The sequence below is a fragment of the Botryllus schlosseri genome, chromosome 1, assembly GCF_051294905.1.
Source record: "Botryllus schlosseri isolate E-star chromosome 1, Bs_hap1, whole genome shotgun sequence".
Lineage (NCBI taxonomy): Eukaryota > Metazoa > Chordata > Ascidiacea > Stolidobranchia > Styelidae > Botryllus > Botryllus schlosseri.
Window position 1 is genome coordinate 9,963,080 of NC_137236.1, and position 25,553 is coordinate 9,988,632.

A 25,553-nucleotide genomic window follows, 5' to 3' on the forward strand; every position below is an offset into this window, starting at 1 on the left:
AGCTCGCCAGGAAAATGTTTAACAAGCATTTACAGCTATGTGGTTAGGATTGGGATTTGGAAAATCCGGATTTGTGAAAATTGAGTCGGGTTAGAATCAGGATTTGGATTTAAATATACAAAAGTTATGGATTAGGCTTTGAAGTTTCGGATTTGGATTGGATTAGGAAATAGAAATTTCAAATCCGCTCATCTCTGGTGTTTAATCCAATCATTTTCATCGAGGTGACGTATTGTTCGAAATCAATGATTCATTTAATTTAGAACACGTTAGACGCGTTGTCGGGTTGAAGATTTGTATCCAGTGCGTATGGTGCTGCGTGTAATCCGGATGACGGCCAAGGATTTTTGGCTACGACCACGGTAATGTTCGCCATACATGTCAAATGTCATACGTCCGCTTCAGGTGATTGATTGCAATTCAAAGTTCAAAAAATTGCACAGCACAACAACTGTTGCATACAGTGGAAATCGCGTGCTACGAATTCAAATGTTTGAGAAAAAGCCATTTCTGTAAAATAGGACTATGAACACCACACTCTTCACTTTACACCAGCTGCCAGATTTCTCTTTATCTAGCAATTGTATTAATCCATTGAATCGACGACAGCAACCAAGATAATTTCCAAACACTTCGCGTGGCACACTTTCAAGGTGGAGATTATAGCCCAATTAGCGGTTACCTCTTTATCGTTACTATCATATCGTACGGAGCCTATTTATAAATAACTGCTTCATTGTCTGCCATACTTGATATATATCTATTTTACGTCAACGCACATTTCAACCCACATTCATATATAGTGGAATTAGATAGCAACACGAAGGTATAGATTACCAAGGAATCAGTCGATATAATGACGCATATACAAGTGACGACGTTTTGCTATCGTCTCACAAATGCTGATATATTAATTAGTTATTGCATTTATTGCTATTTCATAGCATGTTCTTTGCCACAGTCGATTTAATCCAACTTCGCTGTGCGTGTGCGTTGTTTGTGTGGGCGAGCGTCTGTCTGTCTGTCTGTCTGTTAAAAGCGAGATAATGATGGGGCGGGAGTGCTTGAAAGTATCTTCGGTATCATTAATTTGCCACAAATATACTAATCAATTCTCAAATCAAAATGAGAAGGAGAATCATGACAGACATATAGAGATGCCTACTGCTGTCAAGTCCAACAATATCGTGATATTAAAATGAACTCATGTTAATAAGCATGCCACAGCATTTATTGATTTTAATGTATAATAAAATATCACTGCTCTATATATCGCTCTTTTACGACTGCAACCATGCAGTTTGTTTTCTGACTAACCCTGTTGCTACCGAGATCTAACACGACTAATGTCGACATATGGAATTCCGTTAAGTCAACAATTGACGGTTTCCCATTGTTAATGCAATAGTGGATTAAAAAATCTACATAACCTGTAACCAACTATACGGTATAGCATTTGTTTTCGAAAGCAGTATTAGTTTATGAATTGCGTTTGCTAGATAGTACTGCGGGTCGATCATCAACAGAAAAATCATCGTCCATGAATGATGTACTAATCACACGAAAGATTCAGTTCCAATTCAGTCACAGATGACGCAACGACACATATGCGAAGTAATGACAATTGTCCACATCAACTCCTTCGTAGTTACGGAAGCTACTTCTTCAAAGTGAAGAAATCAATATTAAAAGTATATATGCTCTGATTATATGCGATTACTGCTGTTAGGACATTTCGCAACTGAATTAATATTGGCCCGGATCAGGTTTATGACTTTATTTCCCATTTTCCCGAGGAATAAGACGATGATTATTATTGTCCTTGATGTCTTTGCGGTATATAACACCGACTCATGACCTCCATACACACAATTTGTGAATATGAATATGCATACCATGAGCGCATGATGAGCAGACGCCGCAGAACAAGGAAGACGCAGATATAGCCTTGTAAGGCTTTCTAATTCTTATACCACCCCTCCATGATATCTCAGTAATGCTGAGCGCTCAGTGGGGAAGCCATGGATACCAGCGTTTCTAATAGGATATTTGGTCTGACCTTGCCGGGGATTGAATCCACGACAAATGTTCCCACTAATTTTTCACGAGTCTGCGCAAACTCACCTACATAGGATTGCGTATAACATAGGATTGCCACGGCTAGACTCCCAATATTTTGTGCGCGGCACACATTTTCCTTCCGCGCAGAAGTTGTCAGCGCTGCCCACGATCTACCGATCAAGAAACCGGACGCTTCACCATTACGCTATCTTACCGGTGCCGGAATCAGACATTTGGCATAATGAATCATAAAGAACAGTATCGATGTTGCACCGATTCCTGACTCTACACGGAGGCGGAAATAGATGTTTGAAAGTATAAAAATAGAACAGCTTATGACTATGATTCTTGTCGATATTTTCACGCCCGCTCGCGCTTGAGATTATAAGACCACGGTATGTCATATCGATTTCGCCTGCCAACACATTCCACCTCTTTTCATTGCTTGTCATTTTTATGTTATCTTCCGTTACTTTTCATTCAATGTGCTGTATAGAATTTAAACACCTTTTATGTACGTCTTTAGTTCATTACCAACGTCCAACAAAGGACCCACGATAGTTAAGATCAGCGACCCTACTTCATGTTGTGGAATGCAAAACGTGATAATTGGTCAATGCTTACGAAATGTATATTTTTCAAACGGTCGAATAAGATCAAAATAATATATTCTGCAAACGTCACTACTTTTTACTGCACAACGCCGCCGCGTGGTTTCTATGTCCCAGCAGTGCCGGATAATCAAACGACAATTGGCCTGTATCGCGCATTCCTATATCACGTTCTATTGCATGAGATTTTAGAAAATGTATGCCCGGACGAGAAGATAAGCTGTTTCTGAGATATGGAAGATATTTGTTAGGGATGCAATGTCTAACTTTACGATTATAAATGCCCTATTGCAGTGCTTTTCAACCTGTGTGACGGTTCGCACTGGTGCGAACGAAAAAAATTGCGGTGCGAATGACGGAGGTGGTGCGAACGGTGCGAACGAAAAATCCGGATGAGTGCGAACGAAAATCGTGACTGATAATTCGTTCATTTTTCTGACGTGGAATATTTCAAATAAATCTAATGGGAAATTCAAGAGCAGTGCAACTTTTGTAGTTGCGACGCATTTGTAACTTGTTTAACTTACGACACACCACTAATCGTAGGTCTCACAAACCGTAGTGAATTAATATTTTGGACTATAATTATTACGTAACGAAAAGCCTAGTTTGGAAGCTAGTTTAGCGGCAGACATACAGTATATCAGCCCGTCTGAGCCTGTGACAGGCTGGAAAAATGACGTTAAACTAACTTTCTGCTTTCTTTCGCTAGCTGTAATAGCTGTTCGATTAGCGCGAGGCACGTGGATAGAATACCATCATTATAGATTCACATTTGCAAGTTCACATTTGCAAGTGTAACGCAAATTTCAACCCCTTCATGGGGTTATTGAAGTATGGACCGCAAAGGGTACAAGTTTAGGTCAACATGGTGCCAAAGCTATCTTTAATATGTATATGTAATATTTGTTGAAATCATTGCAAAAAATCCTGCGATAGTTTATACATATCCACGGTCACTGTGTTGGGTGATGTAGCCAATAAGCGAGACACGCAGAAAGATGACTTGATCATGAGAATCTTCCGACCTTTGCTTTAAATTCATGATAAGATCTGTCCGAATGGTTTTCCTAGAAAACACGGACGAAGACCGTTGGGATGAACTATAGAGTAGGGGTGTGCAATGAGAGGTTTCCAGCATATGAGACTTTATTCAATACCAGGACAACCCCTTCTGCGTCGGGGCGCCTGAAGACGCAAAGTTTTGGTCATCAAACCGCTGATAAAATGCGGTGCCAAAACATGAGCGGTAACAAAACCTTCTACAAAATGACCGACGCTGGATAACCAAACCTTTCGATATGGTTATGCTCCGTTGTCGGCACGGAATAGTCCCGTTCTTGCAAGCATAGACAGTAGTAGGCTACAAATGCGACACGCAGAGGAATTTATTGATCCTAATTTGAAATCACGTGCGTCAGACATGTTTTGAGAGCTGTAATGGGTAGCATTTTGGCGTGTGCGTTCTGTATGTCATACTTTACATGCCCGCAATATCGTAGCATACAACTGTAATATTAAAAATGAATTCCTTTTCATGGGTGAGGCTCGGGTTGCGAGATGCCACTAAAAATCAGATTTTGGTGGCAGTCTAAAAAGCTGCTTGGAGGTTATGAAACTGTTATGAATTCTCAAGTAAGATTGATCTAAAGAGCCGAATACACAGTTTCGTGAGTCTATTCGCTCATATTTACTCGCACAGAAGAGATTTTAAGACCTCGCCATCCAAGCACTAGTGGACGTTCTTGTACAAAACTCAACAACTTGTTTGGTTTAAGTGTGAAGTAGTTGAAATCAAATCGAGCGAAAAAAGTAGCCATTTCAATGAGACAATTGATAGCTTAAGCTACATAGTAGCCAATTTGTTGGACATCTGAACAAAATGCTGTTAAGTATCTTCATCTTTTTGTATAACAATTTTCGGTTAGTGCGAATGAAATTTATTTTACAGAAAAAGTGCGAATGGAGCTCAAAAAGGTTGAAAAGCACTGGTGTCAGACATACAGTATATCAGCCCATCTGAGCCTGCGACAGGCTGAAAAAATGACGTCAAATTGACTTTCTGCTTTCTTTCGCTAAACAATCATCAGATTTTCGTAATAACTGTTCGATTAGCGCGAGGCACGAGAATAGTAGTAAATAACATCATTATGGACTCACATTTGCAAGTTTACTGTAACCCAACTTTTTACCCCTTCAAGGACCGCAAAGGGTATGATTTCGGGTCGACACGGTGCCAGATCTGTCTGTTAATGTAATATTTATTGAATTTATTGCAAAAAATCCTACGATCGTTTTTACATATCCTAGGTCACTGTGTTGGGCACTGTAGCCAATAAGCGAGACAAGCAGTAAATATGGCTTCATCATGAGAATTTATGATCAGATATGTCCGACTGTTTTTTTTTCTGGAAAACATGGTCGAAGACCGTTGGGATGAACTATAGTGTAGAGGTGAGCAACGAGCGAGTTCATGCCTATGATATTCACTCATTTCGAGGCCAACCCCGTCTGCGTCGGGGCACAAGAAACCGCTGATAAAATGTGGTGTCAAAAACATAAGCGTCGAGAAAACCTCGGTCTGAAAATGACCGATGCTGGATAGCCAAACCTTTCGAGATGGATTGGACATGATCCGTTGTCGGCCCGGAATAGTCCCGTTCTTGCAATCTGAGTAGACAGTAGTACAACTGCGATACGCAGAGGAATTTAATTCGCCGTAATTTGAAATCGCGTGCTTCAGTCATGTTTTGTAGAGCTGTGTTGGATAGAATTGTGATGTGCGCGTTCTGTATGTCATACATGTCCGTAAAATCGCAGCATGCTACTGTACTATTGAAAACAAATTCCTTTTCATGGGTGAGGCTCGGGTCGCGAGACGCCACAAAACTCAAATTTTGGTGGTAGTCTAACTGCTTTACCGTTATTAAATAGTTATGAATTCTCAAGTTATATTGGGCTAAAGAGTAGAACACACAGTAGGCTACCGTGAGTTATGCGCTCTTCTCATAAACTTGTGAGATAGAAGTTGGAGCAACGTATCATCAGGTATCGAGCTCTGATGTGCCTACTCTCCTTGATCGTTTTGCACCTTATGCCCCAAAGACATAAGGCAAAAGCCTCAACGCAAACATGTGGTTTATTCATCCTTTCGACTAACTGGAGCCTCGCGGGACCTTTGTGTCAGCTCTCAAAAACGATTTCTGCCAGCAAGCATTTTTCACTCGCAAAAAAATACGCTGTATTTTGGATAGGAGTGCAGAACAGATTTTAAGACCAGGTCATTCAAGCACTAGTAGACGTTCTTGTACAAATTCTCAACAACATTGTTCGGCCGAGAAGGGTTTTAGTGAAATAATTTAAAGCAAAACGAGCGAAAAAGTTGCCTTTTTAATGAGACACTCGAAAGCTTAAGCTACATATTAGCCAATTTGCTGCACATCTGAAACAAAATGTTGTTAAGTATAGACCTATCTTCATCTTCTTTTTGTATAACAATTTTCGATTAGTTTGTGCGAATGAAATTTATTTCACAAAAAAAGTGCGAATGGGGCTCAAAAAGGTTGAAAAGCACTGCCCTATTGCTTGAAACATGTATCTCCAAATAGATGTGCCTTTATCACACCTAAAAAACTACTGCGATACCGAGTCGGCAGGCATACTCCTGTAGCGATTCATTTCAAGCCTAAGCATTTTAACTTTGCAACAGGCACAATGATAGCTTTTATCAATTACCGAATATTTACGTCTGCAATCTAACTCCTGTATGTATTCCATAATGATACCCCATGTCAAAGTAACTCATTCCGATATGAAATTCGCTATCATTTATGACATCACACAATCGTGAACGCATCCATTTCTGCCAATTTCTATTATCTTTTTGTGAGTTGCAAGCACGCGACAACTATAACCCTTTCGACTGAAGCTCATATACATTTTAGCTCAACCGGCAGACCATTGGCTTATGTCAATCGTCTGCGTCTACCAGTCTTGAAAACGTCGTGAGCGCTATCTCTCATCCCGACGTTATCCGAGTGGACTGTAATGACATAATGAGCTCACGTTGATATGTCTCGCAGGTATGAAATATGAAAGTGTCACCTCCGTGTAACTTACGGCTCTAATTGATTCTCTCAATGAATGTCACAAAATTATCTTCGTGTATGCGAAACCAAGTACATGTATCCAGCTCAATTCCAAAGTCTTCCGTAGGCTCATTATCGCACGACACCACAAATTATACGCTATTATATCGATTCATATGTTCTTTCGCGGAATTCCAAGTATCATACAAATGTGTGAATCGGAATGATCTTCTTCGGCAGGGCAGTGTTGTTGCCAGGTCCAGTTCCTATAACATAGAGTCGTAGCACTCAATTCATATTTTAGAGCGGAGATAACGATCCGTGCAAATCATTACAATGGTATTATGTTCCCTTCGAGTTACACGGCCGATTTCTTTTCCTTCACCATTGTTAGGTTCGACGGTTAACGAAGTACGATCACGAAATCGCGTTTTGATGTAATAGTAGGGATCCTGACGCCGTTTTGCGAGCTACGCGCTCTATCGTATAGCGTAGATTTTGGGTTCTATGTATTGCTGTAGGTTTCACCACCGCATATTGTTTAGTAGTTGTCTCTACCTATTACAGTGGCTCTCAGCATTGGTTTTCATGGGTTTCGCTGGATTTCAAGACACACAATTGTGTTGGCTGTTGTGGTGGTACGCTGTGGACAGTAGCCTAAGCCGGGGAGTTTAGGGTTCGAAATGGAAACCCTGTCCTTTTGAATACTGATTTTATCTTCATAATTTATTACATTTTTTAAAATTACGCAATCGCTAGCGCGCTGTTCCGATTCGGGAGAACAATACGATTCGAATTGCCTGGGTATTAGAACTTACAAGGCCAACCAAATATTTGATTCACCTGACCGCGAAATTTGGTATGATTATGATAATAATAAAATATCCGTTCCGTCGCATTGGCTAGCCAGGGACCAGCCGCATTTTTCATAGATCTTCGTATAATATTAGGCGGTATGTTTATTTCACTTGTAATTTTTCTTCGCGCTTCGCGTGCTTTATTGTCACGGATTTTCTTGATTTTGAAATTGATTTCCCTACCGTAAATTAAAAATACGCCTCATTTACAGAATTGAATCAAACTATATTGAGGGAAAACGTGTCTTCCAACTTGCGAATTCACGTGTGCGCACGCAGAACTATTGCCGGCGATGACACTTTGGCGAAAATGATAAATGCATGTTGGCCGAAAACTTCGGTATTGACATTTCCAGGCGCAGAATAGTCCTGTCCTTGCAAACCGAGCTCAACGATACACAGCGGCGACCAGCAATATATGCAAATAACAATATTATTGACCGTACTTCACGTGGCAAAGGTATAACTGCACAGTTGCACAATGAAATGTCATGTTGTCCATTTTGATGCTTAGTGAGATAAAAAATGTTTTCGCCGTTACCTAATCCGGCTTGATCCTATAGATAGGGCGTATAAAAAGATCATCAACAGTCAAGTGACCCTCACAATGGTTCGTAAATTGCATGTGGAGTGTGGACCTTTGGCCGAAACAATGATGGTGTGAACGCGAGGTTCACGTTCGCGTTGTGTATGTGAACCTTATTTGGAGTTTCGCGTTCACAAATGAACCTTGGTAGGTTCTGCGCCGTGAACCATTTACATCTATTACAATTGTAGCGTGATTATAAAATCTTTGGTTGACATTCCATTCAATTCAACACCGGACCACTCTTCGCACTTTCCGCTTATGAATATTTAGGGACTCTGCTGAGCGTATTGCCCGCAATTATACACAATGACAAGAACGAAATATACTACGGTAGTGAGCAAACTGTGCTTATTTAACCAAGGAGGATTTTGAGGTGGGCCACAGAGCTATTTGGAAAATTGTAGAATTAGTGAACGTCTGGTTATGTTTTTTATGTTATTCGCTCAAAAATATATTCATATTAACGAATTATACGTAGGCTACATAAAGCTTTTCATCCAACTCTGATGAGACGTAGTGACACGTATGGAGTCACAATGCACAAGTCGAAAATGGGTGGGCGAAACGGCGGCTTAAATCCCCCCGGCTATGACAACCTACAGCAAACAGCAACGAAATTAAGTTCGATTGTACATTAACTGTAAGTATTATATCATTGGGTTTCGCGACGTGAGCGAAACAGCAGACGATCATAATATACACCAGAGTTATACGATCTACAAGGACCGTAAGTTCCTCACCCCACAGCCCCAATTGGGGAGCTGGATGGGGCTTAAAACTATTTCGTTGGTCATTTGTTGGAGGAGATTTATGCAACTCGAAAGTTTTCGTCGCGCTTCGCGCGGTTCCATGTCCCCACACTCCCCAGTGGTCTCGGTTTAAATATGAACAATAGCCATCGAAATATGCATACCGTCGCAGGCGATCGCCACGCACAGGACTAAGGCTCTAGTCCCGGTCTAGGTGTCGACCTCAAGGATAGGAGGTGGGTCACAGAGCATTTACAAACAAGAAAATGGGCCACGGCCAAAGTAAGATTGAGTACCCCTGGCCTAGGCGATGTAAAGAGAAGGCATGCACACTGAATGAAAAGTACGTGAGAAGATAGTATAATAAAAAGCAAGCGATAAAAAATGCGGTGGCAAGTCACGGAAGGCGAGATCGATAGGTCAGGTCGTGGTCAGGTGATCTTGAGCGGTGCCTATAGTATTTATTTGGTGAAAATTTCATTACAAAAGTTACTTCAAACTTGATAATACGCTACACCCTGTCTTTACATCTCTTAATACTGATTGCCATAACGGTAGTACAATGCAATTGTATATAAGACCGACGAATGGATTTCTTTCATCCAATTGCAACAGACGGCATGTTCAATTGTCCCTGTTCTGTTCATGCTCATAACAATAAAACATTCAACGACATTACTGTGGTAAGACAACTAATCTTACAATTATTCCAAGACACGAGCGCCATCGTGCGTATTGTAAGTTTTAACAGATAAATCGACGCATATCAAACTACGCCAGAATCCTACACAGGCATAGCTGATATACGGGTGGGTGGGGGGGGGGGTGCTGTTACTGTGGGCATTTCATGTTAATTTCAGGGGGGTCAATAATTTCGGAGCCATACTTTTATTCGCTAGATGGCGTATGCTTGACGACACTTCCTGGTCTGGTCTAAGGTAATATTCTGGATATAGCTGTGTTTAGGGTACAATTTGTCAATAGTGATCGGCCCACTGGACGTTCCCCACTGTATCTACCGATCCTGTTGGGACAATACTATTCGTGCTACTAGCGTGTCTTATAATTTGGATATAAGGAAATTCGATCAATAGGAACTTCAAGCAATATACTGTTTTACCGTAGCCTACTTCAAGATCGCGTATGTTTATATCGCAAAACTTATAGGGCTGTGCGGCGCTGTAAGTTGAAGGGAAGACAGCTTACACAGAATCATATAGACCAGCAGTTCTCAACCTTTTTTGACACGCACCCCCCTTGGCGATGGTCAAAAATATCGCGACCCCCCCCCCCCTTGGCGATGGTCAAAAATTTCCATCATTTATGTAGCCTAAGGCCGCATTCCAGGGCATCGTCGCAATGAAGGATCTGGACGCAAAATACCTATGGTAAACTGTCCTAGTGTCCATATCCATTCCCGGTCAGAGAGAGAGACACACACAGAGAGAGATGGTATCCTTTTTCGCCTGCACCATCGAGATGCTTTGACGACGGAGTTGCGATACGGCCCCATGAGGTCATCTAGTCTGCGCCCCCGTATTTTCCCCCCTCCATTCTATCCGGGATTGCTGAGCGGATACCAATTATCGAGTCTTTGGTATGACCCGGCCGGGGATCGAACCCACGACCTACCCGTCGAGAAGCCGGACGCATAACCATTACAATATCTCGCTTGGTGAACTCGTGACTATTATACTTTTCACAACGGCCTATTGTACGCACCGAAGTCGCGAGTGGCAATGTTATGAATAGTCACTATTAATATTATTATAATCACACAACAACGACAGTGGCGCTTATCGCCTTGTGCGCCACGACAATGCATTCGGTAAGTTAAGTTTCTTTGCTTATTGGATACTCTGGACGACTTTCATGCTCGCGCACATCCACTCCTCTTGCTGGTCTCTGCTGCCGACTTCGTAGCTCGGCTCACTCTTCCTCTGGGCTTTTTCAAGGCGCTGCGTTAACAGCGGGATCGGCGATGAGGAGCCCAGATAAACCTCCGACACGTAAAACACGGCAGAGCCGAGACTCGAACCACCAACCATTGGTGTCGTGACGGTGTCGCTTAGCACACTGCGCCACTCAGTTCCCCGCTATGAATAGTTGCTGGGAGTGCATATTGTCGCGCGGAGCGTGAAAATTTTTTACAGCCGCGAATGAATTGTTATTTCTTGAGGATTCCCATTCCTTCTCCAATTAAGAAGGGCGTTACTGCATTAAAATCGAAAAATGAAATCTTGTTGAATTGCACGGAGCGAGAAGAGAATTTAACGATTAAATAAAATCTCTCGAAAATTCGGGAGTGAATTCGTAATTGCAATCTGTATGTCTACGGCTGCCAACACATACTAATTGAATTAGGCGTCGACGGCCGCACTAAATCCCTTCTACGACCGCATGCAGCCGGACGGGCTGCCCACACCTGATATAATAGTAGGCTATAAATAAGGTATATCTTACGCCAATTTTGAATCCACATTAGAGTTGTTTAGTCTTTTATATTGCTGACGAACTTCCCCAAACTTGTTTGAAAATAACAAAAAATCATTGAAAAGGACATCAATTAATTTCAAGGTAGGTTGCATTGAGACTAATCCTGATGCTGGTAGTGACTACAGAGAGCACGGCGTCATTCTGTCCTGCCATGCTAAATTTGATCAGTTTTGGAAATGAATTAAATTGTGTTGTTTTACAGCTAAAATGAGGGCGAAACCGGGCAACCTATATTGCATCTAAGTCTGTCTTAGGCAGTGCAGTTCTACAGCTATAAATAACAGCTACCTAGCGCACAGAGATTTAGGCTACTGCCAAAGCTATAAAGTAATGAATGACTTGCACGTAGGAATTTCTCTAAATCTTCAAAGAATATCAAAAATTTGCTCAAATGAAGTTGAAGTCAGCCTATACTCCGTTGAGCGCGACTGCTGGAATTTGAGTTTGTCAAGCTTTCTAGAATACGAATTATGTTTAATCTATCTACAAGAATCGTATCTTCAGAATGGTTGTGAAACACATGTTTAGTGACGGTTTATACAGACATTGACAAAATTGACAAAAATTTCTCGCGCCCCCCTGAGAGCCTACCGCGCCCCCCAAGGGGAGCGCGCCCCCAGGTTAAGAACCCCTGATAGAGACAGTTCAGCGACCGCAACAGGTGCTATGAGTTGAGATTTTTCGATTCGAATAAATATTAATGGATGTCGGCACTATGGAGTGAGCTTTTAAACAATCACCAAGTCCCATGACTAGATCTTCACTGATAATTAATTCGAATTCAGTAGCACTTCACAGATTCCCCAGAATATAGCTAGATCGCAAATCATTACTGCTTCTTCAGTTAGTAGGCTACCGGATAGTATATTTGTTTTCAATCAATTTCCATGGTGGTGGACTCAGGGGGCCAAAAAATTCTTTCGTGAATTACTAAAAATGATTTAATAATAATTGGATATTCATATCACTGTTTTCTTCGCGCATTGCGCGATTAATTGTCGTTAGATCTCTTGATATTACCAAAGTTACCCTTGCCCAAAGCAAACAAACGCATAATTTATAGAGATATGCATCTGCGCGTCGGCCATTACAGCGTCACGACACACTCAGACGTTTAAAATGACGTGTCGGCTAACATGCGACTCAGCGAAATGTGCCGCCAAACAAGCTCAGCGTCGTGGTAATGCTAGCCGAAACGGACTGTCTAATGCTGGCAAAACCCGATGTATTTAATGTCGAATTTTACCTTTGTTTATATGCGTCCTAATTACGGTTGCATTTAAAACAAACCGTGTTTTAAAACAAATTGTTTAGAGCATGTTTTGTACAAAGACCTTTAAAAACATTGTGTTTTTTTTCTAGTTGTAAAATTATACCATAATTATGTAAATACTTTCCAAAAACCTATTGTATGAGCCTACGGGCAATTAGGCCTACTACCGGATATAGCCGAAATATATCGATGTGGTATGGTTGAAACCCTCAGAATAGTCAGTTCAACAGCAATAGTACATTTATTTCGTCAAAGAAGCTATATTTACCCTATAATGTCAATTGTCAATATCAATCCACTATGACGGCACAATTTAATATTCGTGACGTGTATGGCTTATAAACAAAAATAAACAAACAAAAAACTGACAATAAAAACATGTTTTAAGCAAGGGGCTTTTTTTAGACATGTTTGTTTTAAATGCAACCTTAATCCTTATATTTTTGTCCTGGCAATCTGAGCTGAGCTCTACATTACAAATAGCACCCCCATGAAAATCTGTGGGCCCCGTGAAGAAATACCACATACCGTTGGCACCCCATGGATGCGAGCACTGGTGGTTACGAAACGCTGGTCTAGAAAAAACCATATAAATTAGGAAATAACAGCAATGATCTCATATTCTCAAGATATTTTAATCGTGGCTCAGTCTTGACCTGCTTAGATAATATCGACTACTTGTCGTCGCCGGTGTAGTTACAGGCATTCATTTCAACTTATGCACCGCATTATAGTAAGAATAAAGTTGAATTAAACAATAATTGCTAACCGGACACACGTACTAAAAAGTGTTAAACTTGTTTAGCATCTTGTAAATATCTCCATAGAAACAAAACAGCCATAAGAAAGCACAACAAAAAGGGCACCGGAAACAAGACACCGAACGCGGAGCTGAAATTATCTATCAAAGCACGCGCGCAAGGTGTGCTAAATGTCAAGAACACAACTCCACCTGCCGTCAGAATGCTGTACGATTTTAGGCGAATGGAACTCGAAAAGTTGGCAGTTATTCCCGATCCGCGGTGTTTCAGACAAATCATCAACGCAGAACGGGTGGATGATAACGTGAGATACGACACATAAACACCAGCAATGTTGTTATAATGGAAGCTCATTGCTGAACCAATGAAGGCTAGGATGAGCAGTGAAGCAACGGAAATTATTGTCAGTCTCGGTTTCGAGAATTTATCAAGTATTTGTCCAACTATAGGTCCCGCAGCAGTTGCTGTTACGATTCCAATGATAAACAGCAACCCAACAAACTGATCATTCAAATAGGGGAATTGTTTCAAAATCAAAGAAGATATAAGGGTGGCACCGAACACTTTGTCTGTCATCGTGAAAGCGTACAGAATAAAAAATATCGCGTATGGGCGATAGGTGAATAGAAATGCGACATCTTTCAGCTCTCTTTTCAGACTGTAAGTCGGTGATGTCTGCACTAAAGGCGTTCTTTCGGTTAGTTCTGGATCATCAATCAGTTCGCCATGCTCGCAAACAGGCGGTCTGTCAGACACAAAGCATTGTACTAAAACGCAACAAAATAAGCACATTACCGACAATGAACCAAATGTCGAAGCAAAAACAATCTTAAATCTGCGATCAATCTTTTCGGACGTCGCCGAGAATATCGATGTTTGCTGAAGCTCTTGATGGCTATACGGAATCCCCATTGCTCTTGTAGCTACCAAGTTACACATCAAATATGCTAGTCGCCTTGTAGCAAATGACATTGCTGTCGCTTTTCCTCTCTCATGCAAAGGAAACCAATTCACGGACACCAACTGTGCTATCGGTATTATAACCCCGCCAGCGGAACCGGAGAGAAACATCCCAGCAACTGAAAGTACGAATACTTTAAACAAAACTCCATTCGTAACAAGGAGAGTACCGAATCCGTTAAAGATGCAGGCTAGCAAAGTGATTTGACGAAGGCTAATCCAACCACCGCTCACGCAAATCAACACAACACTAGCCACACCACCGAGAAGATTGGCGATTACTAGCAAGTCGGTCGTGGCTGGTTCGGTTCCGTAATATCTCGACGTGATATCGTTGACGAATGAGAATGATCCGAAACTGAAGACATCCAATACAATGATGAAACAGACTAGCGATGACATGCCCCATCTTTTCCACACGACACGGTACCTTTTACCCTCCAACAGGAACGTCTTGTCGGATTCTGAATCACAGCCACTGTCATTCGACTCCATAGCGAAAACTCGACCTGCCGTCTCTAACTCGGTTCGGTTTCAATGTATTTTCCGTAATGGATTATCAATGCAGGAAACGAAATACACCAGTTACACCAGCGATTACTAAAAGTAACGAGCACGAGAAGGATCATTCGTGCTCATACGGAAGGAAGAAACACAGAGAGCGATATGCTGTGAGTACCTATTTCTGAGAATATAGGGATAACAATAATGCTACAAATCCTATTTATTTACTGAATGATTAGCATAAAGCTCACTGCTATCATCAATTACCAATCGTTGTACGTATTTTAAACAGCTGCCACTAGGGTTGCATTTACAACAAATGGGTGTTTAGAACACTTTGTTTGAAACATGTTTTGTTTTTTAAATTGTGTTTTTAAAGCTGTATAATTATGATATAATTGTGTATATACTTTCCAAAAAACATGTCGTATGAGCCTACGAACGATTACCAGTCGTTATAGCCGGCATATATGATATCAGATGGTTCAAACCCTCAAAATAGTCGGTTCAACAGCTACACACACAAAAAAATTTACCTCGATTTACCGCGAAATGTCTGGAAGCAGGGTGGCCAGCCACTTGGCAGTAATATAACATTACCGTCACTCAATGTAAATTCAACTTACACCCGTCCGGTAATCTAGCTCTACACGCCAGACTGTAATGTTACAGTCACCTCTGGTATATTCAATCTACATTCTCTCCTGTACATTTACGAGGAGACTGTAATTTTACCTCCTACCTACAACCCTACATGCTGTCCTTTGTAAATCAGATTACATGCCAGCTTCTAAATTCACGTACATCCATACCTATCCCAAAGCAACGCGATGCCAAAATACAGCAAGTTTCTTCACGCTCTAAAAACGACATTGGGACAACTGTATATTCATTCATGATTCACGATGAAAAAGTATTGCTGCTGGAGGTCTAATTCTTCTGTAGGAGGAATGCAAATATAGCGCAAGTGGTCCCAAGAAAAGGTGAATTAATTCCACCGCCGGATAAACTTCCAATTGTTTCTTTTTCTCGTCTTCATTCCTTCTGTGTGACTAGTATCTTGCAGTTCCACTAAAAAGAACTCATGCGTAAGTCGCTATATTAAGCAAAGTTCCTAATCTAGACATGACATTACAATAACTACTAAGACAAATAGGCTAACAAAAATATAACAATTTTTGAAGTACCGTTACTGGTACATTTTGTGACGACGGCTCCGCCTTTTACATGATATAGCAGAGATTCATGACTTACTTTATCTAATGCAGCGGTTCTCAACCTTTTTGGACATGCGCCACCCTCGGCGATGGCCAAAAAGTTTACGCCCCCGATGCACTTATCGTCACGTAAAAAGAGCACATCATCTAATACAGAGATAGGCAACCTTTTTGCTAATCACGGTCACATTTCAATTACTTAGGTACCGGTAGCCTAAGGCCGCATTCCAGGGCATAGCCGCCGCATAGCAACCTATATTGCATCTAAGTCTGTCTTAAGTAGTGCAGTTCGCCAGCTATTACCAACAGCTACCCAGTGCACTGAGCTTTAGGCTACTGCCCAATCTATGAAGTAATGAATGACTTACACGTGGGAATTGCTCTAAATCTTCAAAGAATATCAAAAATCTGCTCAAATGAAGTTGAATGCGACTGCTGGAGTTTGAATTTGGCGAGCTTTCTTGAATACGAAATAAGTTTCTTCTTCAACAATCGTCTTCTGAAAATGGTTGTGAAACACGTTTAGTCAGAATTCAGACAGACTTAGTCAATTTCTCGCGCCCCGCAGGTTGAGAACCACTGATCTAATGTATTGAAGCAAAAGGTTCCTCATTTGAGGAGGCATGTGTGCCAAACAAATCCAGCAGTGGATGGAAACATCTCTATGCTATGGCCCGAAAATTACATGAACAAACCAACAGTTTCAACTCCTCTGTGGCGGAGTATGTGGTGTCACAGGTCACTATGTAAGTCGACTAATATCCCAAAATAGAACAGAGAATGCGGCGAATGAAATATTTCAATAATGAAATCAAAGTCATCCCGATGGTGTGCACAGTCGTAGATATTCACGGTAACAAATACTATGTAGTACTGTACCTTTTACGATGCGTATCCCATTCAGCATTCCTAGGAATCTTCAAGGATCCACTTTCTTCACGCACAACAAGCTTCGCTCCAGCCGGGTTGGAATACCGGTACGTTTAGCGAGACACCTATGACCGATTCCATAATGGCGCTCCACCCTTTGCTCAAATCTCAATAATGGCCAGACGACGATACGACACTCGAACGATTTCAAATCGAGTGGTATTCATCCGCTGACATGCCACCAATAATATTTACCGGCCACGTTATAATGTTTGATTTAGGTCGTATTTTTTCATACAGAAACAATTATCATTACATATAGTCCCTTTCTTTTCCATCTAATCTCGTATAAATTGATATATATTCCACGTGATGTTCACTACTTACTATACATATACTTACCCAGACGCTGCTTGTGATGTCACAGTTGTGCGTTGGTTGTTTACTACGAAACTCAGAAAAAGCAGTAACGCGTAACCCTAACCTACTGTAACCTATGACAGATCGCGATGTCCGCCATTAACAAATGGTCAACTTAGCATGCGGTGCTGATATTTCCAGTTTCCCGAACAATATTATACATCCTAAACTGATATTTTAACTTATCAGTCCTATCCCTGGTAACCAACAAAACCGGCCGTATAGCCATAGCCTTATAATATAATATAGTGGCTATGGTGTACCACATTAGCTACGATTGTCAGTTGTTTCTTTTACCCCAGTATGTACTTTAATGAAATTGGTACTAGGGCCAACAATTTCCGTATGATAGACCCCAGTCTCGCGAACGTGGTTGAATCAGGTCAAATCACCACAAAAAATGATATCAGTAACATTCAGTTCCACGTATAACATTGGCCGCAGCGATTTTCAAGCTAATCAATTTTGCCAATAGCCTGATATACTGCAGGAACGATTAACTGCCAGTAATTTTGCGAATAAATTCCGGTAACTTGACTTTACAGCTAAATTAAGGTAATATTACACATCAAAATGTAAAATTACAAGCTACTCACAGCTATGGGCTGCGACTAGTAATTCGTTGCAAAATTTACAGAGATTTCCCAGTAAATCTACCAGATTTTTTTGTGTGTATAGTACGTAGATATTTCGTCAAAAGGAGCTATGACTACCCTACATTTTCGAATGACAATGTCAATCCACATGAAGTCACAAGTGAATATTCGTGACGTCATGGCTTTAAAAAAACGAAAAAATAGAAAGACATGTTTTAAATAAGGGCCTTGTTTTGAACATCATTGTTTTCAAATTAATATTAGTTTTAGATGCAACCCTAGCTACCACATTATCAGTACGATGCATCTCCGAGTATTGGTAGTTGTTTTCTTTCATTTTCAGTTTGGCTCTTGCTCAAAGGCACGATCTTGGTTAGTATAATGGTGGGATGATAAGTTGCATGACTTAACTATTAGATTTCTAGGTTATTGCATCTATTTTACCCACAAGTAGCCGGCGTACTGCATGTCTTCATTGCCTACGTCTCCTAATGTTCATGAAATACAACATCAGCAATATACTTGTCATAATATATCTGTGGTTCCCAAACTGTGGTATGGTATTGTTCGTATCACCAGTGGTTCGAGAAATTCTCTCAGGTGGTACGCGATAACCTTCAGCGGATCGAGAATTTAAATATTCGATGAATCGATATTTGTACTTCGTAATCAGCCACAACTAAGCTTACTTGTCGATGTCGATGTAAAATCGGCCAACGCCATATGTCCCCAGTTTCTATGGCCCTTGCATTGATCTATGGCTGTGATTTTGCAAGACACTACTTGTTACTTTGCGTGAGCAGTGGATATCTAATTTAGAATCCTCCTAATATCGATATCAAATATGCACATGCTGTATGCAGCCGAGTGTCATGCATCAGAACAGCAATTGTGAGGCACGTTAAAAAGCTATAATAGCGGTATAATCTTACATATCCTATTTTCATAAATCTTATAATACGACCGATTCGAGGATACTTCAGACTCGATCCCGCAAATCCGAAAAAAAATTCTCGCTTGACACAATTCACGTCACAGGTAACTAACTACTTGTTTGGATGGTGGTATAACGGTCATTCTAAGTATAAAAGATTTGAATATTTTGTATGCAAAATATTGGGCGGTATGAACGTACCAATACTCATTCACTGAATTAATCTTGCATTCTTGACAAACCGCGTATGGAGGACAGTGACGACTTTTATGCTTTAATCTCGAGGAATGCAATATCTAGCATGGCGAAGATATTTAGGCCTACCTTTCATTGTTGTCGAGTTTGAAATCCTGTTATAGTTAGATACAAGCTAGGTGGTACGCGAACACTGTATAAAACATAAAAAGGTTATACGTGCAACTAATGTTTGGTAAGAACTGTATTTAGGGTTGCATCAAAACAAAAATAAATTCATGATCCTTGTTTAAAACATTTTTTAGTGTTTTATGTTTTAATATGACGTCACAAACCCTTAATTTTGACCTCAGCCAGTTCAGTTCCGTTTATTAGCAATTTTATCAGTTCTATACAGCACAAAAATGCGATACAATGAAAAGATAGGAAGGTGTTGAAACGACTTGGGGGAGTCATAGGAATAAGACACCCACCTTGTCCTAGGGCCTAGGCGATGTAAAGAGGAGGCATGCTCACCGAATGCAAAGCGATTGTGCATTGAGATTGACAATTGAAAATGTAGGGTACATATGGCTTCTTCGACAAGAAAGGCTTCCGACCAGTGTCACAGAAAATATGTTTAACCGAGACCACATCGTCTGCGGTCATCGTCATCAGAACGCTTCACTTCTTGCGTACCAATGATCCATATTTGCATGCTATATAACTGTTGAACCGAAGACGATTTCGAGAATTCCGGCCACTCCTTTGTCGTATGATTTTCGAAAGTATTTACGCAAGTATGGCATAATTATACAACGTTTGCTAGAAGAAGAAAAAAAATGTCGTTTAAATGAATTTTCTTAAACTCAGCTCAAAACATGTTTTAAAACACCATTTGTTTTAAATGCATCCCTAACTGATATTATGCGAATATGAATCATTCTTAATTTTCATAACTCTTATGATCTTGGAATCTACGTGTTAAATGGTCCATGCAGTCATGGTAGTCCACGGGCCAGTCCAAGTTCACGAGGAGTTCGTTACTGCTACGGTAAACACTTGATTACTACAAAAGTGCAGTGAAGATTCGGAATTATAGTGGTCGCGATCCCCGAGATTAATTTTGAAAAAATAAAACGGGTGAAGCTCGGTTATTACTTGTAGTGTCCATGGTATTCATCATTTTTTATCCGTTGCTGCCGACTTGTTGCGTGGCCCACTTCTAGGTTCTTATAAGACACTGCTTAGGAAAGGACATAGTTTATTTTGGTCCCTGGTGTTTTTGCGGTATACACACTGACTCATGATACACATACACACGATCTGTGCATATGCATACCATGAGTGCATGATGTGCATATGCCGCTGGACAAGGAAGCGCAGAGATAGCCTTTACGGCTTTCTAAGTCATGCACCCCCCCCCCCCATGCTATCCCAGTAATGCATGAGCGCCAAGCAGTGAAGTCATGGATACCCAGTGTTACTAATCAGGTCTTTGGTCTGACCCGGCCGGGGATCGAACTAACTACCTACCGATCAAGAAGCCGGACGCTTCACCATTACGCTATCTTGTCGGTACACGGATGAGATGGCGAAGAGGAGCCTGGATAAACCTCCAACACTTGAGTAGGAATTCTGGAGTCGACCTCGGTCAGACTCGAGCCCGCAAGCCATTGTTCTGTAGATTATAACACTGCGCTATCTCGCCACCTGGCGGTAAATCTCGGTAATCGTGTGTTACCACTGAACACGCATTCTTTCGATTAAAAGTGCATGAGCCGTAACATATTTTCCACATTTTTGTTTTTGACGACCATTGCTCAAGAAAAAACAAGATTTCGAAACCATTCCGCAGAGTCCAAAGTTGCCCACTCCAAATTTAAACAATTCGCCAGACCTATGAGCTCTTACTGATTCGTTTTGTATTAAAAGCCTTGATAACTTTTGCAGTAGGCTAGATGCGATATCCTATATATTCAACAGTTTTTTGCTGTTCGTGTACTGACTATTTTAATTTCGTCGTGTTTTTCCGGTGTCTGTGTAAGTATTCGAATCGATTGGAGCATGCAGGATTGTGGTTGTCGACTTGTTAGCAGGAGATAACAGGTGGTACATATCAATCAGTGAAGCTCAGTAAAAGATGATCAGGGTAAAATTCGAGATTCTGAGTCTGATAAGACGTCAGTAATAATGGTGAAGTCAGTAATAACGTCAGTTATAATGGCTGTGCTTAGTATCCTTCTGCTTTTTCGAAGTCCTTGGAGATGACTTCTGGAAGAATGCAAAAACGTGGTATTCTCATGTAATAATGCCTATATTTAGATTTTTGTGAGGAAGGCCTTGGGAAACAGGTAATCGCAAAAGGTTTGCAACTGAGAAAGTCTAACTGCCGTGACTGATGATGAAATACTTAAAATACTGCTTTGGCATTTGCATCTTATACAGCTACCTATTCCGAAAGTACAATGGTAAGCGCACCGAACATAGTCGAAACTTTATTATCGCTGTTTCAGCTTGAAATAGACTAGCTATACGATTTTTTAGAACAGCTTAGCAGAAGTATAGTGTCGAGCGCAGATACGGAGCCGGATTGATGTAGATATATACGGTTCCGAAAAATATATTTAATCAAGATATTGATTCAAGATATCGACATTATTGAAACATTATCTCGATTCAATTGTTTATATATGACCTAAACCGCTGATGCAAATGCAGTGAATGTTTAAATAGTACCATGATTAAGAAAGAATTATTGGAATTAATGTAAATCAAGTTCTGCAATGAAAGTTAAAAAAAATCAGATATTGCAATTGTAGACGAATTTCTCATTTCAGAGTCATCCCAATATTCAATGAAAGGCGAGTGTTTCTTAATCATCTTCCCATCGTATACCACCAATTTGTTTCTATTGCACTGCGTACCATCTGGTATGATAATGACTTATTTTAGTGAAATGCATTTAATAAATTTAGCGTTATTACTATGCCATAACAACGATGAATGGCAAGAAAACAGACTTTTAATGTGATAAAAAAACTGTTTCGTGTCCACAAGCTTGTCTGCACATCTAGTTGAATGATTTCTTACAAGAACAAACTGCAAATGTAAACTAAAATAATCTAAAAATCGCCTAATTATTCGCGCCACCTCTTAAAATGCTCTCGCGTACCCCTAATAGTGTTAGCCTACGTGTACCACAGTGTGAGAACCACCGAAATAAGGGTGGGTTTCAAATAGTCAACCTAATCCCGTCGTCGGGCTTAAGCTACACCCCTCAGCCCTAAGTCAATTTCAAAACTGTGACTTAAGGGGATTTCCCTCCCAGCGTGGTCTTTGTTAAGACAGATATCCAAGCCTGGTAGGGGGTAGGCTGAAGTCTCCTGTGCTGGTAACTGTTGTGCTGTTTTTTGGAGGAGGTAGGCCATTTTTCTGATGAACAGCTAGTCAAATCAGATGATATTATTGTTTAGTGCTGTCAGGCAGTTTGGAGCAATGTTTTATCACATAACGTGATCCATCTTGTCATGAACGTGACAATCTGATATGATATACCGTTATATAATGGGATTTACAGTGAACAAATGCTGCAGGGTTCTTCATAAGCAGATCTCATTTGAAATGGATAGCCAGAGCCCTGAGCACTGGACACCTCAGCACTTCTCCCATAACCGCACCATATTGTATCAAGTAATGTTCCCTATGACCACCGTAACCCTCGTCATCTGACTCCAATCAATTTGGTTACGAATATGATATGACTATGGTTACGAGACACGGGAAGTGATATTTGGGGTAAGGCGTAAAGGTGTGCCTAGCGTTGGACTTGCGAATCCCGCCCATTTCGGTAAAGAAAGGTCAGCGATAAGAATCCGCTACGGGTAATGATGCTGATCAGTGGTCATGGGGAACATCAGTTAATATAGTGCATGTATCGAAGAAGCCCCAAGATGAGATTTTAGGTTGCGGCAGATCAACAGGTCCTTTATTGATAGCCTACGTCCAACGTCAACTCATCATTATTGTTTTCTCGACTGGTTACGTCTTTTAACTTAGGCACGTTGACGTTTTGACAGTTTGCCGTTGCTGTGGTTCTAGTCGAAAAGTTAACACACGACGCGTCACCAGAAAATAGAAAATATGTATCATGCTCATTTCGTTGAGCCTAATCAATGTTGCACCACTTGCACGCAACTGTGATTGATTTCAGGGTTCCCCTAAATATCCATTTTTGCTCCCCCCTATGAGCATTGTCATGAATATGATTAACCGCTACCTTCTAGAATAGTGCCGACTACATCGAACTTTGATCAATATGTGTTTTTTCAACCAGCATTGTATTGATATTCCGCTCACTGCACGCGGACCGAATTTCAGCATAGTGGATAAAGATCCAGAAGTTTCGGAAAGAAAAATTACATGACTAGGCATGAAGTTGTTAGTGAATTGCTATAGATGTGAAGCAATGTTCCCTCTAATTTTGACGCTATAGATTTGAAGCAATGTTCCCTCTAATTTTTGACGAGTCTGTGCGTACACTCAAGAACTCACTACTCAGACCCACGGACAACAGTGCGTAACGACTAAAAAAGGGTCATGACTTCAGATTTTCTGTGTGCATAGACCATGTCAGCACTGCGCATCTGCGCATGTATGCAGCTTAAAGGGGCCATTGATTTGAAGTGATATATGCCAATAATATTAAAAGTGCAGTACATGCTAACGCTTCAGTAATCCAAATGTTTTGAGATATATGTCAATCCAACATTGATTTTCACAGATTTGCTACCCAGTCATGGTATCGACATAGTAGCATAATCAGTCAATGTAAAAATTATTATATAGCTGTGCAATGTGCCACCAGAGTGAGCTGCAGGCTGTGAAACAAATGATAGCACCATTCTTTTGGAACACAGAGAAAATCAAACGAGCAGTGATGTGCCAAGCCATCAAATAGGTATTTATCTATCTATCCGTATATGAGAGTGTGAATGCGCATACCAATATCCAGTTCCTTTTATATTAAGGTTTTTCTGAAAGCACTTTGCTCGAGCTTTATCCAGTTCCTCGCACCGTGATACCAACACTGGGCTGTAAGTATGTCATTTCCATTCATATTTATACCATGCTTGATAAGTTGTTTTGTGATAGATGCTGACCCATCTGATCTGCCAACTTATGGAGTAGCAGTTGGGAGCTGCATCTGCTAGTTGTTTGGGCAACATTTCCAACCAAATCAAGGTAAATTTGCATTCATTACTAGGCCATCAATTGTCTGTTTGTTATCTCATTATTATTGCTATTATTATTATTATCTAATTATTATTGCTATTAACATTCGTATAGTTTGCTGATGCTATGTATTACAATAGACTACTGAGTTTTGTATGGATAGCACCAGTATAAAAATTTAAAAAATTCGTTCGAAATTTATCAGTTATATCTCTACCAACAGCTCACCGAAGTCCAGGCCCGAAGTCAAGTATGAAGCAGCGAATATTTGAACATCAGTGATAAAGCAGAAGAGAATGAAGCAAGTTGAGCATGGTCTCAACGTTAATAATTATAGAAGATGCTGAACAACATTAATTTGACGCTAGCCGAATCTAGAGTCAAAACATGTCTTTTGTACATTTGATTCAATTTTGTTCAGCCGTTCATGTTCGCCTGCTCCAGTTTTCTAAGCCCCTTGCAATAACTTCGCTATCTTGTTTCCAAATTTATGAACTTGAACTTACTTAAAGCCATAATGCACATTTTACCTCATTTTAACGTGTCACAAGAAATAAAGCACGAGTATGTTTTGGAATGTAATCGAATGTATTGCAAACAAGAATGCCAGCTAGAAAAAATCTCTAGATCATGCGTTGTCGTGCAGATTTCTCTGTAGGAGTCGATACTGTGGGAGTGCGGTCAACGCTTCCAGTTGCAGTATGTCATCAAATTCAGCTCCATCTGCCTTGTCAGCATTGCTATGATTGTAAAGGCAGAAGCAGGCTATTGTCATATCGATATTCTGAGGTTCTTCCTTGAATATAGCCAATGCGTGAGATATTTTCTTCAACACAAAGCACTGCGCTCTGCCAGAGGGTAACAATATGCATGAAAACAATAGTGACTTTTTTCGGTCAACGTTCTTGGGCATAATAGTGGCGTGAGTAATAAGTCCTCAGTGGATATTCAGCATCTCCAAGACCATAATCTTCATCAATTATTACGCCATAATGCTGGGCAGTTGTGTCTTCAAAAATCGGTATCACAGCCGCACTATTTCTTCGAATACTTTGCGATAACGTGCTGATCATTTGCCAGATACTTCCTCGGGGTTCCGTTCTGATCATCCGTCCGTAAATTTAAACAACTCAAGCAATTCCATATTCCTTCACTGCA

General features: G+C 40.6%; 1 protein-coding gene and 2 long non-coding RNA genes across 3 annotated transcripts; 1 reads left to right on the forward strand and 2 right to left on the reverse strand.

The window, feature by feature from the left end:
* Positions 1-13,408: 13,408 nt before the first annotated feature.
* Positions 13,409-14,983, reverse strand: LOC145458787 (uncharacterized). The gene has a single exon (XM_080337311.1). It carries the CDS (start codon positions 14,938-14,940, stop codon positions 13,516-13,518), a length of 1,425 nt encoding a protein of 474 aa, XP_080193437.1. The 5' UTR covers positions 14,941-14,983; the 3' UTR covers positions 13,409-13,515.
* A 797-nt stretch (positions 14,984-15,780) lies between these two features.
* LOC145433509 (uncharacterized) lies at positions 15,781-17,997 on the reverse strand. Its single transcript, XR_013913121.1, has 3 exons — positions 17,046-17,997; positions 16,535-16,665; positions 15,781-16,020 (listed from the first exon to the last, which is right to left on the reverse strand). It is a non-coding gene; the product is annotated as an uncharacterized LOC145433509 (long non-coding RNA).
* Positions 17,998-23,717: 5,720 nt separating this feature from the next.
* On the forward strand, positions 23,718-25,352 carry LOC145433567 (uncharacterized). The gene is made up of 4 exons (XR_013913139.1): positions 23,718-24,120; positions 24,191-24,256; positions 24,315-24,404; positions 24,619-25,352. It is a non-coding gene; the product is annotated as an uncharacterized LOC145433567 (long non-coding RNA).
* The last annotated feature ends 201 nt before the right edge of the window (positions 25,353-25,553 follow it).

Excerpts from the sequence above, each read along its gene's own strand:
- LOC145458787 (XM_080337311.1), bottom strand. The coding sequence starts at position 14,940 with ATGGAGTCGAATGACAGTGGCTGTGATTCAGAATCCGACAAGACGTTC.